Source organism: Notolabrus celidotus, chromosome 11 (assembly GCF_009762535.1).
Source record: "Notolabrus celidotus isolate fNotCel1 chromosome 11, fNotCel1.pri, whole genome shotgun sequence".
In the NCBI taxonomy this organism is placed as follows: Eukaryota; Metazoa; Chordata; class Actinopteri; order Labriformes; family Labridae; genus Notolabrus; species Notolabrus celidotus.
Genome location: NC_048282.1, coordinates 25,991,124 through 26,006,052, shown reverse-complemented (window position 1 = coordinate 26,006,052; position 14,929 = coordinate 25,991,124). Strand labels below are relative to the sequence as shown.

The window sequence follows — 14,929 nt, the reverse complement described above, 5'->3', positions numbered from 1 at the left end:
TCTTCATGAAAATTGTGCCAAATACAGAGAATTGTGTGTAGTGTTTTTTTTTTTTTTTTTAAGTGTGATTTAGAACTGCAATTTGAGTGTAGAGCAGGAAATGTGCTAGCAGAATTGGTTCAGGGGGCTGGTGTATGGGTTACATGTTGTGGTCATTGTGTCTCAAGGACCAGTATTTGTGTGTCAACAATTGAGAAAAACTGTAAACTAAATCTAAATTCATCATGCTCAACGTTAACAGGTGCTGGCTGGTTTAAATCTGGCAGACAGCTTTAGTGTTGAGCTGAAGACTTTTATTTTGAAGGCAGAAACCGGAAACTGTATTTGCGTTTGTATTTAGCGCGAGGTACTCGCTGTGGTAACAAAACCCGGGTATTTTCACCATTCCTGCTACAGTGTCTCCACTGCTTTACTACCTCACCAGCTGTTTACAGTCGACGTGTGAATCGTAACCGACTCTTGTATTGGGACTCTCGTGTTCTCGGACTTGCTCTGATTCCCGCCGGTTTGTGAGATCAACATGGAGAACAGGAAACGACCGTTCGGGGCAGTTTCGACCCCTGATGACAGCTTCAAAACGCCGGAGAAGAGAGTGTCAGTGGTCCGGCTGCAGGACTATGACTACATGCAATGGGGTGTGGATGAAACTTGTCGGTACCTACGACGAGAAGGTCTTGAAGAATGGGAAGATGCATTTAAAGGTTTGGTTGCTTCCATTGATTAATTTGATCTTAATTATGCCAGTCGGATGAGGGTTTCTAGACCAATTTTACTTGGGGGGGGGCAGGCTGGGGCCAAGGGTGTTGTCAGAGGGACACATTCAACCCTGATTAAAGAGACTGAGAAGGGTGAGGACCGGCTGAGAACAAACTGGCAAAACATCAGTGCATCCCTATATACTAGGCATATACTACTGTGTATAGGGATGCACCGATCCGATCCTGGTATCGGATATCGGCTAGATCGGACTCAAAAAGCTGGATCGGATATCGGTGACAAAGTGCCATATACTACCGAGCAATATGGCAGATCTATTCATCTTAGTTCTATGCTTTTCTGTGTTTACAATACACTAGCACCAGCCGGTCTTTGGCAACTTCAGGCTTTTCTGACTTTGTAAACCAAAATAAAATAAACATTTGTTTGGCTGTTTACACTCAACATGAGTCCCTTAGCGCTCTAAGGGACTGGAACCAAGTGCCACACGCATGTGTTCCGCCTGTAACATCGGCGCGTTACCGAAGCTTTTTTTATTGTATATTATTTGTTTGGTGTGGAGGGGGGGGGTACAGGTTCAGTTTTACAGGGGCACTGGCCCCTGTTGGCCCCTCCCCAGAACCGCCACTGACTACATGTTTCCGTTATCCAGCACAAAAAGTCACTGGTGTCAGCCTGAGGCTTCTCAACGATGAGGATTTGGAGAAGATTGGGATCAAGTGAGTGTGTCCTTTTTTTAACTAGTCATATTTTTGAATCCTGAAGCCTTTTGAATTGTGCAATGTAAATGGCCATATAACGAGGCCAAATTATCCTACTGGTGTTACTTTAATGTTCCATTCATTCATTGTATGTCAGGGGTGTCAAACTCATTTCAGTTCAGGGGCCAAATTGATCTCAAGTGGGCTGGACATAAATAACAAACATTCAAAATTGTTCTGTTTGTTTTAGTGCAAAAAAATACTATCTTGAACTATCTTTTTACAAAAACAGCTGTTGTATTTTTCGCCATATTGAGTCTCAAAGTGGGGCCAAATATGATATTATTTAAGCACTGAAACCTGCTGCAAACACACCATGCATACAGGTTTCCCATTCAGCTGACACACAGAGTGTAATGTTTACAGCAAAAGAACAGATAGATTATAACAATGAAGAAGGTAAAGTTGACTAATGTTGACTCCCCAGCTCCAGCATAAACAGTTTGTTTGCTGGACAGTGTTGTATGCAGGAGTCCAAAAAGTCTATGAATTTCAACCGGATTATGCAATTATTGTTTTTCCTCACTTTGAGAAAAAAAAATCCTGGAGCGCTGTTCATGTGGCTTTTGTCAGCTGTTTGAATGTATGTGACCCCCAGAGAAAAAAAATTAAATAGCAGTTACTTTTATTTAAAGATTACAGTTAATGTCTTCTCTGTAATTTTTTAACTTTTCAAAGTCATCCTGTGGGCCAGATTGGAACCTCTGACGGGCCGGTTTTCGCCCGCGGGCCGTATGTTTCACACCCCTGTTGTATGTCGTTCTCTCACCATTTTGATGATTTTATTTTTCAAGGTGTCTTGGGGACCGGCAGAAGATCCTACACAGCCTCAGGAAGCTGCGGCAGAAAGTAGCAGAGCTAAACAAGGTATCATGTGTCAGCAAGCTAAACTCTCAAGGCTTTAACAAGAAGAAAGACATAACAGAGTGAGGACAAGTGAAACATAACCACAGTGTAGAGGGAAAACCATATGATTGTGCATTTCTTAAAAAGATAAATGAAACTTGCAAGCTGAAAAATACTTATTAAATGGTAATAGTGAGTGAGGTGTGATACAAAAGGAACTACTTCTTCTGGGTAATGTGTGAAATGAAGAGACCTACCTCCTTGGTTCTTGGTGTGGAACTTTCCACTGAAGTGAAACTAATCAGAGAGCCTCTGACAGGCCACAGAAACTAGTTAATGCCTCTTTTGCTCTGACATCCTGTTTGATTAGGAGTTGAATTTCAAATTTAAATGAATGAATGGCCAGGCAATATCACAATTTTGGAGCAGGAGTTGAAAATGCATTTCACCCAAAGAGGGTCACTAAGATTAGGTACATTTGAAAAATTATCTTTGAATGGAGATATAGTTATCTTTAGTGTTTTTATTGATGTTTGTTGTTCTGTTTTCTGCCAGGTCTTTAATGATCCCATCCATGGGCATGTGGAGCTCCACCCTCTTCTCATCAAAATCATTGACACACCTCAGTTCCAGAGATTACGAAACCTCAAGCAGCTTGGAGGCGCCTACTTTGTTTTCCCTGGAGCGTCTCACAACCGCTTTGAACACTCCATTGGGTATGTGTTAAGTGAGATAAAGTGGTTGTTGATTAAGGCGTATAATGACATAATTAACCAGCACTGCTTTTCTGTTGGATACACATTTAAGTAAGCTGTTGGAGTTGTTCGAACACAAATGCTAGTATCAGTATATACACAGATGCTGCCTAAAATGTGTTATTATTGGGTATTGACGAATGGTACCATGTCTTATCAACCTTCTATCATTTGGCTCAGGGTAAAAATTGTCATTCAACAATAACAATCAATAACAGTGTGGTGTGAGCAGAGTGTGAAATGTTAGTAAAAGCTCATAAATATCAGCATTCAGTGTTTTTTATTTTTGAAATCTTTTTATTGGAATTTTTTCCTTTTTCCTTTTTTTTTCATACATTAATTCACACATCACAACATGTATCAACCCAAAAAAAAGACATTAACAAACAGCAAAAAAACAACTTAACAAGGCAATCAAAGCCTAACAAATGTAGAAAAGAAAATATACAGAGTACAACAACATAAGTATTTTAGACAAAACAAAACAAGACAGCAGAAGAAGAAGGGAATGAAAAAAGAAAGACACTCTGAGATTAGGGGGAGGAGGTTCAAGGAACCCAGATATAATGTTCACTGTTTAGAGGTCACATTTTGTTCAAAGTAAGAGAGGAAGGGTTTCCAGACTTTAAGAAATACTTCAGCTGAGCCCTTAATGGAGTATTTGAGTTTTTCAAGTTTTAGATGGGCCATCACACTTGCCGCCCAATTACTGTGTGATGGTGGTTCTGTGGATTTCCAGTTAGTCAAAATTAGACGTCGGGCCAGTAGCGACAAAAAGGCTAAAGCGTCACCCTGTGCACCTGTAAGTGCGAAAACTCTGGGAACAACTCCAAATAATGCAATGATTGGGTCAGGATGAATCTCCTTTCTACAAATAGAGGAGAATGTCACAAAGATGGCCGACCAGTGTTTTACCACTAATATTATGTGTGCTCTTTGTGAGATTGCTATTCAGTATCCTTCGATACTGTGGTTTTGGAATCTGTATCAAAAAGGAAAAGGTGAAAACGAAACATTCCTTCTATTGAAGAGGGCGCATCACATGGACTGAACTGCTGTGAAGAATACTTGTCTGAAAATAAATCTGTCAACAAAGCTGTCTTGTTTTAAAAAGAGCATGACTCCCGTCCTCAAAAGAGGAACATGTAGTAATCTACGTGGTGTTTTGGTAAAAATGGCAACAACTGGAAAAGTCAGACTGACCCATAATAACTACTCTTTGGAAAAGCAGTCAGTGTCTGGCCTTGACCTTGAGCTCTGCCTCTTTAAAACCCCACTGTGGAGATTAGTTCAATGAAGAGTGTTTTTATCATCTAACTTGTGGAAGATTTGGTCCCCTGAGGCTTTTTCCAAGATATTCTTTGTTCTTCTCTCTTCATCAATAAAGCCTCACACATATCTCTAAAATAGTCCTGAAACCACATGAAACTTGACTCTCTTCTTGACACTCTGTTTGGACACTCGATGAGGCTCATTTTTTCAAACTGATAGGTGTTTTTTTGTGCGCTGATACAGGGTGGGTCATTTGGCGGGGAGACTTGTTCAAGCTCTGAATGAGAGGCAGCCAGAGCTACTCATCTCATGCAGAGACATCCTGTGTGTACAGATTGCAGGGCTCTGCCATGACTTGGGTGAGTAATACACACAACCAGCTAAAACAAGTTTGAGCAAATTAAAGTCAGATGGTGTGGTCAATACTCAGAATGAAAATGAAACTATTCTGGTTAAGTTTCCTTTTTCCAGATAAGTCTAAAGTTCACCAATGACAAATTAGTAACCTCTTTTTCATGTACCCCCTAGGACATGGGCCATTTTCCCATTTGTTTGATGGGAAGTTCATCCCCAGGGCACGTCCTGGAATAAACTGGAAGGTAAGAACTATGGGATTTAAACTTCTCTTGTCCTTGCCATAAACAACATAAAGATATTAATTTTAAGTAAACATATTAACAACATGAAAGAGAGCCAGTGAGGCCCAATCTAGCTACAGAATAATTCAGAATTAATTTACTTCAATCAACGAATAACTTAAAGCTCCTGTGAGGAGTTTTTATCTTGTTTGTAACATACTAAAATTAATAAATGTCTCTTTATGATCTCCAAAAGCAAACAAGGCCATCAGTGACTCGAACAACATTTTCTCTGTTGTGATCATTTATGTCTGAAACTGCTGCCACAGGGTAGGTGTCAGACAAGATAATGTACAGTACCCTGCAAAAACAGCCCTACTTTTATCTGTTTCACAGCAAAGCTTCTTAAAGTGTGATACCCCTGACTATTACAAGAAAGTGATATGACATATGGAAAAGCATGACTTACACAAATACAGCACAAAATCAGCAAAGAGGAAGCAGGTACTGCTTCCTCTTTGCTGAAACCCAAAACCCTCACAGGAACTTTAATACGTGAGGGATAATGCTTGTTGAACGTAGAGGTTATCTAACGTGAAACCCTGACAGTGCGAGACAAGAACCCGGTACAAAGAAGAACTAATGTTTCACTGTTTTTGCCAAGATGTTCATCAATAGGATGCAGATGGCTGTCTAGCATGAGTCTGGTTCTTCTCCAGGCCACTGTAACTTGCTTAATGGCACAAAGTGGCATTAAGATGAGAGAAGGCTGAGTCCTGCCTGTAAGATGGGACTGGATTTTATCCTGTCTTGATGTTGGGGCTTTCTTAATACTACAACATAGGGTATGGTCTGGACTAGGGATGTAAATTTTAAGTATTTTCCATGATCATTTTTTTTTGTTAAATCGGCACTGGTAAACGGAGGCTCCTCTAGTCTTCTGATTTCTTTTTTCCTTTGACTTGAAAAGATTTTGTGTGCTGTTGGCATGTCATGTTACCCAAAATGTGTCTAAACAGATTTGGGGATTCACCAGAAACCATCTGGCAATCGTGGAGATGCAAATACACATTGTATGACTCACCACTCCTACATGCTAACCCACATTTGCACATCATTATCAACTGAATTACCGTAAGGAATTCCAAAGGAACCTCTTTGTTTGTATGACCACACATTTTAAAGTTTAAGTAATTGGTTTAAAACAGCATAACTCTCACAGAGAAGGGAAGAAGAAAATACTTGATATGGAATGGTGTGATGTCTCCCTGTAGAGTCACACTGGCTCGTACCATCTGGTTCTTATAAGAGTAAACATTGATCATTGCCTTTTTCTTTGAGCCATCACTTGTGGGGTTCTTCTTAGTTTTCTAGAAAGATCGAACAACCAGACACAAATCCTTTCTCCATTTAGTCTTTTTGATATACAATGTAGACTTTAAACTCCAGTCCTCCTCAGCACTGACTGCATGGATGAAGTATTCTCTCCTTATCTTCATCCTTTCCTCTTTTATTGGTTGATTAAGTTGTTAAGTAGAGTAGTAAAGTTCCTTCCTGCTCTTTCTTATTTAGGCAGTTGTACCATAGAACAATGCCACTGTGCAAAGCGTCACCGTCAATTTAATGATAAGAAAAGGCAAGAACATGGTTTTTGTGAAAGTTATGACCCCAGACGTGCCATCTGGTAACCATTAGTGATAAGATGAGGATTCATGTTTGTGTTGAGTCATGTTTGAGCTGAGATAAGCCCTTTATATTTGAGTCGTGAGGCACTTAGCTTTCGTTTTCAAACATGAGTATTTACATTCCCATATTTACAAAATGTGATTGTTTGTTTTGCAGCATGAGACCGCCTCTCTGGCAATGTTTGACTACCTTGTGGAGGACAATAACCTGAGACCGGTGATGGAGCAGCATGGCTTGGTGCTACCTGAAGACCTGGACTTTATCAAGGAGCAGATTGCTGGACCGCTGGACAATAAACCAGCTCAAGGCAAGGTATTTGCTGGTTCTGCCTTACATGGAACCATCACCCCAGGCTTAAAGCTAAGCTTGATAGCCATGGAAAACTAGCATGAATTTGAATGTAGCATTTCCTTGGGACTCCATCTTTTTTCAGATTTAGTTAACTTTTGCACTTTGCATTCTGCCTCGGGAAGGACTTTCATTGTTCTGAAAGCTGTTACCCCAGAAGAAAATCTTTTAAATTAACTGTGAACAGTTAAGATTCTTGACAAAAACAAATGTGGTGAATAAAACTAATCCTGATTCACGACTCTCTTGTCCTCCCCAGTGGCGTTATAAAGGGCGTCCAGAAGACAAGTCCTTCCTCTATGAAATTGTGGCCAACAAAAGAAATGGTATAGATGTAGACAAGTGGGACTACTTTGCCAGGTAGGGGATGTTGACCAATAGAAGCTCATACTTCTCTCTGCTGTTTTTTTCCCTTTTTTTGGTATATATTTTTCAATCTCTGTCTTCTCAGGGACTGCTACCATCTGGGAATCCAGAACAATTTTGACCACCGCCGCTTCCTGAAGTTTGCCAGAGTTTGTGATGTGGATGGTCAAAAGCACATCTGCACGAGAGACAAGGTGCAGAAGTTATTATGGTTTCTTTTGGTACATTTTTTGAACGTTTGACCCGTTTAGGTAGTTTATAATGACTAACATACAAGTCATTTATTTAACAGGAGGTGGGCAATCTCTATGACATGTTCCACACGAGGAACTGTCTCCACAGGAGAGCCTACCAGCACAAAGTGGGCAACATCATAGAGATGATGTGAGTAGCTTGTGGATCTGATGATGTTTGTTGTCATTCCTGTATGGTAAACTGGTATTATGGAAAATGGTTCTTTATCATTTTTTGTATATTTTTTAGGATCACTGAGGCTTTCCTAAAAGCAGACAAGCACATCCAGGTGGAAGGCTCAAAAGGGAAGATGTTCACTCTCTCCACAGCCATAGATGACATGGTGGCCTACACCAAGCTCACAGGTGAGTGGACAGGGAAAAGAGGACACAGATGAGGTACATAATTGCCTCATCTGTACCATCTCTTAATTACATGCTGGGTTACTGAGACCTACTCTGTGAAAACTACTCAGATGTTCAACAAGTTGATGTTTCAAGTATTCAAGCTCCTGTGACTGCCTTTCCTTTCCTGTCTGTGGCCACTAAGATGGCTCCACAGCCTGATACAGCAGCTCAGAAATAAATTCTGTAATGTTCAATTTTGATGAACAGGTTATTTATGCATTAGTAAACTCTTTGTTTGATATCCAGCTTGTAGTTTGTAGTAGTGTTGAAATTAGCTACAATTCAATTTGGAAATGTTTTAAATGTGTCGCTGATTTATAACCGTAGATGGGGAAACTGGATAGGCAGCCCCACAGGCTAACAACTATGCCAAGCCATAGACAAAAAGCTCACTTATCTGAAAGAAGAATGGGTAAGAGTTATAAGTATAGGGGTATCAAATGTATCACATTAAAATGCTACATGTATACATTTTTTCAGGTTGTGATTGCTGCATGTACTAAAACTATAAGAGACGTTTGTCTGTTTGTTTTTGTTTAGTTTAGTTTAGTTTTGATCATGTTTTCTGTGGGAGCATTATATGTTTTTTCTTTGTGGGCTTTTGTGTATTGTAAAATCTTTATTTAAGAATAAATACATTGAAAGAGAGAAAATAAAACAAAAATTAAACTGGAGGAACACAATAAAATATATATATATATATATATATATATATATTTAAAAAACAGTTACATTTCCAGTCCTGTCAAAAAATTCCCCTAGTGTGGTTGTACCTTGTACAGTGGAGTGGTTTGGCTCTTAAATGTATGTATTTATTTTTTTCATTTAAAAGGACCATGCATATTAATTAACATTTTTGTAAATATGCCAGAATTAGCCAAAAGGCTAGTTTACATCCGTAGTCCCTTGCAAGATGTTAAAAAAGCTCCCTAAAAAGATCAAGATTAAACAAAAAATTATAATAAAGTATAGTAAAATAAAAATAAAAAAGGGAGGGGAGAAACCAGAACACAAACAAAAAAGAAAAGAAGAAAAAAAAGTACAAATAACACCATACCATTAAAAATGACTGAAGAGCTACATAAATGATGGTAGTTGCAAAGTATGCACAACATTGTCCTCATCTTTTTTTGAGCAGGAATGACTAACTGCAGCATTTACTCTACAGGGTAATGGATATTTTTAATTAAAATAAATGATCATTAATACAAAACCACTAATTTGGCAAACAATTTTAAAAGTGAGAGTTGAATTAACATCTTCCAATAAAAAGTGGTTACTTCTTACCTCATTTTTATTCTGAGTCAATTTGTCAGAGTCAGAGCTTTTTTTTTCTCCCCCTGACATATTGTTTATTCTTGCTCAGCTCTTTGTTGGCTTGAATTTAGAGTGCTTGTGCCAATCTGAAGTGTGTGCTCACCCACATGTGGATGGATCAGAGTCTGCTTTTGCAATGGTTCCTTTTTAAAGTGCTAAATGCTTTGACCACACCAAATGGAAGCAGAAGTGTGAACGTGCCTATTGTATCAAGAATAATCCTGCTTTAATGAGATCACACAAAATTGATTAAAAAAACCTAGAAATCAGTTGTATTCCTCATATACAGTTATTTTGTGTGGCGTATTTTAATAAATATAATTTTGAGTTCTTTACTTTGGATAAAAAGGAGTTCTTTAACGCAAAATGTATTCCAGTACAAGCTTGAATCCACTTTAATTCATGATAGTAAAATAAATTAATCTTTAAATAAGACTCCTTGCAACTTTGTTTTACAGTTTCACTTCAGCCCTCCTGTTTATATTGACAATATTAAGATGGTTGAGGTAAAAAACAGGTCTGAAAACAGTTCTAAGGATAGAGCCTTTACACTTAACACTACAAAGAAAAAATTATTCAGTGAGGATGGTGAGGTCTCTGTTTAATCTGATCTGACTCATTCACTTTATGTTTGATTTGTAGATCATGTGTTTGAGCAAATACTCAACTCCTCCTCCTCTGAGCTGGCTGAAGCGAGGCAGATTCTACACAACATCGTCTGTCGACGCCTCTACAAGTGTCTGGGCCAAACCCAAGCAGATAAACCCATAATCGTCAGCCAGGTGTGTGTGTGTGTGTGTGTGTGTGTGTGTGTGTGTGTGTGTGTGTGTGTGTGTGTGTGTGTGTGTGTGTGTGTGTGTGTGTGTGTGTGTGTGTGTGTGTGTGTGTGTGTGTGTGTGTGTGTGTGTGTGTGTGTGTGTGTGTGTGTGTGTGTGCGTGTAACCGTCTTTTTCTTTTCTGTTCCAATGTGTCTATTTGTGGATATGATTAAGTACTAAGCCATATTAGATTAGATTAAATCAAGTGAAACTTGTTTGTGTCATTGTCCAGTAAGTATATGAGAGTTGATTCGATTTTTGAAAACTGGATTAACGAATGGACAGAGAGAGGATCAAATTTGAGCTAAAAAAATTGTTTGTATATAAAGATGTGCCAGCACTGAGACTAGAATCATGAGTCAAATGTCATGTAATATCCCTGTACAGATGATATATGTTTTTTCACTTCTTGCTCTTTTTCTTTCACAAGGATAAAATTCACAGCTGGGAGGCAGATTTAGCGACGTCCATCCCTGAGAACAACCCCCCGGATATCTGTCTGCAGCCAGAGGACTTTGTAGTCAATGTGAGCTTTCCAATATTAGTATAATCAAATTTAGCTCAGTTATAAGCCAATGCTTCTGTTTATGCGTCTTGCCCCTTAATAATCTGCCGCCTCTCTTTTTAGGTTATTAACTTGGACTATGGGATGAAGGAAAAGAACCCCATCAACAATGTGCAATTCTACTGCAAGGATGACCCGGACAAAGCCATCAGGATTCGCAAGAACCAGGTTCGAAGCAAGAAAAACAGAATTTTAATCTTACTCACTATGCATGAGTAATTCATCTTGCGGGCATATTCTGTTCCATGCATTTAACTTATTTGTTGAAGCCCCTGTTTCAACTGTATCCCTCAAAATAAACTGTGCCGCCCTCTTTCTTTTTAGGTGTCTAAACTTCTCCCTGAGAAGTTTGCAGAGCAGCTGATCAGGGTCCACTTCAAGAAGACTGATGAAAGGAGTCTGGAGGCCGCCAAGAAGCAATTTGTCCAGTGGTGCATGGACAATAACTTCTCAAAGCCACAGGTACAGTGTCACAGTGTTCACAGTGTTCACAGTGTTCACAGTATTCACTCATCTGCAGCTAGAAACTCTCCCTTGAGAATTAGAACCTTTGTTTTAATGACACAGTCTTCCTTCACAAAGTCTAAATTAACAATGATGGGACAGTAGTGTACCTCTACTCCAAACTATACGTTTATCAGCACTTTCTGACAAATGTTGACTAAGAGGCAATAATGTCTCATTTATTTCAGACGTGGCCGCCTGAAATACTTTACTTCACATTTAGATCTGCATCTCACAATCAGCTTTATTGCTGTTCTTCCACCCTCTTGTGGCCAGACCCTGTAATTAAGTGTTTACATGATTTCCGAATTGTTAGATAGTCCCTCTCATAGCTACCAAAAAAAACACCTGCATGATTTTAGAGTTCAGTTTAAAAATTAAGAGCTGTGACGTACTGCCACGCAGCTGTCCTGATGACATCGTTGTTAATGTAAACTCTACACTGTTCTAGTTAACACCCATGTCTCTTGCTTGTATTGACACACAGAATGGGGACATAATAGCTCCCGAGCTGACTCCTCTGAAAGCAAGCTGGGCAAACAACAATGAAGGGGAGGACGGTGAAGGTTGCAGCTCCAGGGAAGTCCCCAATCCCAGCCGGAACGGACAAAAGGGACGCAAAACTCTAACTTACTAAGAGGAGGAGAGCAGATACCCTTGTTCGGTGGTGGACAGAAGGAAAAGTGTGGAGTGAAAACTATATTTTTTTTTACAGGGTGAGGGTGTTGATGAGCACAGAGAATATTAATATCATACATTCTGTTTGGAACTCAATTTTTACTCTAAAAACAAAATATTTTCAAAGTTTCAGGGAAGAGAAATCAGAAATGCATATTCAGGGTTTGTACTCAGGGCTTTTTACATATCCTTCTTCAGTAATCTACACACAGTTCAGTTTTAGTAAGGGCTTTTTACATATATCCTTCTTCAGTAATCAACTCACAGTTCAGTTTTAGTAAGGGCTTTTTACATATATCCTTCTTCAGTAATCAACTCATAGTTCAGTTTTAGTAAGGACTTTTTATGTAAATCCTTCAGTAATCAACACATAGTTCACTTTCAGTTTCATTATTTTAATCAGTATTTCCTTTTTGACATAAGTTTTTAGTTGGAGCTACATTTTTCACATCTTTTAAGTTATTGTTTTATACAATGTGCAATTCATTAGCCTACTATCATCAAAAAAAATCATGGTCAAAGTTTACACAAAAAAAAAGCACATTGTATTTCAGGTCTGTGTCTTTTTACAGATGATGTGTTTCAGAGTAGTAATTTATTTAGCTTTTAAGAACACCAGATATGTGGTCAAAAACGTAATCTCAATCATCAGATGGTTTCTGGCTTTGAAAGGCAGCATTCAGTTTTACATTTGGAATTTTCTTTGGTTTAATTTGATCTTACCTTTTGTTTATTTATTTTTCAAAGCTCTTTATTTTGTATTCTTGAATGCATTGTGTGTTTTTTACTATTTTGGATACCAGTTACAAATTTGACCTCTTAGCTAGATTTTAAATGCTGCCTCATCAAACTTGCTTTATTGGTGGTTGTTTTGATTTGCTTTATGTAAAAGAAAATATATATATTGAAGATTGTAGAGGGAATCCTTCCAAAGTGTTTGCAAAGAGCCTTTGAATGGTGTTACGATTGAAAGGAGTTGAAAATAAAAATCTTTCCCTCAGTTGTGTCCTCTTGTAGTTAAAGTTATTGATGTTTTTTGTACACCACAGATAAATGTGTATTTTTGTCATGTAGAAAGCTGAATTTTACCTCCTGAAAGCACTGTTGTGTTTGGACATAAAAAATAAACAGTGGTTGCTGTCGTTTCTAACAATCTCAATCACCAGTCAGTTCAGATGTGTTTTAATCAATATAGCAACAAATCACTGTACATTTTTTCACACTTACACATATAGCAGGACTAGACTTTGTGATATTTACAGACCCATAATGAGTCCACCAATGAGAAATTAACAAGCACAGTGACAATAAAACTTCACATTCAACAGGCAGACATGTCAAACATCTGCCATGTCTTAAAACTAAAGATTTGACTTTAAAACAGTTTTAACCCTTTATTGTTTACTGGAAAATATCCCCTACACAGTCGAGGCAGATGGCTGTCTAACATGAGTCTGGTCATTGTAACTTGCTAAATGGCACAAAGTGCTCTGCTCATGGTGGATTAACCCTCCTGTTATGTTCGTTTTTTAGGGACAGCAATAATGTTCCTGGGTCAACTTGACCCGGGGCAGATTTAGTTATCCAAAAGTGTCCAAACCCAAAAAAATCCCAATAAACATTTTTTAAATCTCATTACTAACCATTTAAATCAATATTTAGTGCCATGGTGTTCTTTCATCCTCACAGATCATCGTTCAATGAGGATAACTCACTCGTTTTTTATGAAACTCATGTTAAAACTTTCTTAATGTACATTTGAAAGACCTAAATATATAAATACAATAGTTTTACATGACTTAGATTTTTTATTTTTTATTTTACATTTGTAATTATAGTTTTTTTTATGAAGTCTTGTTGATAAATTAACAAGAGACACCTCTTCTGTCACATGCTGCCCAGATTTTTATGCTGTATTTAGCTGGTTTCGAAGGCAAATATATTAAATGGCCTTTCATCCACTGTGACATTAGAAATGCGAAATAATACTTTTAACATTTTTTTTTAGATTTTTGAACTTTAAAATAACAACATAACAGGAGGGTTAAGATGAGACTGGATCTTGTCATGTCTTGATGTTGGGTATTTGTTAATAATATAACAGAGTATGGTCACTCTTTTTGACCATACTCTGAAAAACTGTCACATCGTCAGCATGAAGACTTTTGTAGTACACAGACATCATGCAGTGCACTTCCTTTGTTGGCTAATATAGGCTGGTTTGATTGAAGACTCCTCAATTTAAGACAATGTGATGGATAGATTGTGGCAAAACCTAGATAAATTGGTCTGGAGGACAGGTGAGCCGTCTGTATTTCACAAATATTAATGCTCCCATAGGCTGTGCTCAATCACAGGTCGCTGGCAGGGTGGCAATAACAGATGGTACTAGAAGGAGCTACACATCTGCATTGAAACGTTAAGCTGCATGAACACAGTTTAAACCTTTTTCCAACTGGGAGCCCCTTCAAAACAGACCATGTTTGTATACCGGTGTGTCTTATACAACAGATTTTATGGTATGTCTCAAAAAAAGTTTAGATTTAGCAATTGGCATGTGCCCACAGCGCCAGGAGGAGAGAGAGCAGATGGTGGAGATCAACCCCAAATTCTTTAGCACCACTGACAGCATTTGGTAAAGCTAAGTGTAAAGGAATTTCTGAAATCTGAATTTGGAGACACTGAGAGCTGATAGAGCAGCAGGTTCTTTTAAAACCCTGATTGATGTAAGACCATGGATCATGTTAGGCATAACTGTTTGATAGAATGGGATGTTACGGGTCCAACAGCATGAAAAGACAGATTGAACAAGGTGCGTGATCTGTTATAAAATAAGATGACTTTTGCAATTTAAAAAAGAATGCCTTTATTGGAGAGAGACAGGTAATGTGGGGAGTAGAGAGTGTGGGAAGACATGCAGGAAATGGGGTGAATTGAATAAGCGAGCTGCGTCGAGGACTACAGCCTCTGTATGTGGGGCGCGTGCTTAAACTGCTAGGCCAACAGCGCCCCACTTCATATTTAGAATTCAGTTTTCAAAAACAAAAGGGTGGCTATTTCTGTATTTGATCTATTAA

The 14,929-nt window shown here is 38.4% G+C and overlaps 1 protein-coding gene across 1 annotated transcript; it reads left to right on the top strand.

Moving 5' to 3' along the window:
* Positions 1 to 333: 333 nt before the first annotated feature.
* Positions 334 to 12,856, top strand: samhd1 (SAM domain and HD domain 1). The gene is made up of 16 exons (XM_034695929.1): positions 334 to 701; positions 1,370 to 1,436; positions 2,273 to 2,345; positions 2,880 to 3,040; positions 4,595 to 4,710; positions 4,880 to 4,950; positions 6,772 to 6,927; positions 7,223 to 7,323; positions 7,415 to 7,523; positions 7,622 to 7,713; positions 7,813 to 7,928; positions 9,930 to 10,069; positions 10,536 to 10,631; positions 10,734 to 10,838; positions 10,995 to 11,132; positions 11,662 to 12,856. Exons 1-16 carry the CDS (start codon positions 521 to 523, stop codon positions 11,809 to 11,811), a joined length of 1,872 nt encoding a protein of 623 aa, XP_034551820.1. The 5' UTR covers positions 334 to 520; the 3' UTR covers positions 11,812 to 12,856.
* Positions 12,857 to 14,929: the final 2,073 nt, after the last annotated feature.

What these genes read in the sequence shown, in the direction of transcription:
- samhd1 (XM_034695929.1), top strand. Translation starts at nt 521, where the DNA reads ATGGAGAACAGGAAACGACCGTTCGGGGCAGTTTCGACCCCTGATGAC. An exon ending in CGCTTTGAACACTCCATTGG is followed by an intron (nt 3,041 to 4,594) that starts GTATGTGTTAAG and finishes GCGCTGATACAG; the next exon opens with GGTGGGTCATTTGGCGGGGA. An exon ending in ATAAACCAGCTCAAGGCAAG is followed by an intron (nt 6,928 to 7,222) that starts GTATTTGCTGGT and finishes TGTCCTCCCCAG; the next exon opens with TGGCGTTATAAAGGGCGTCC.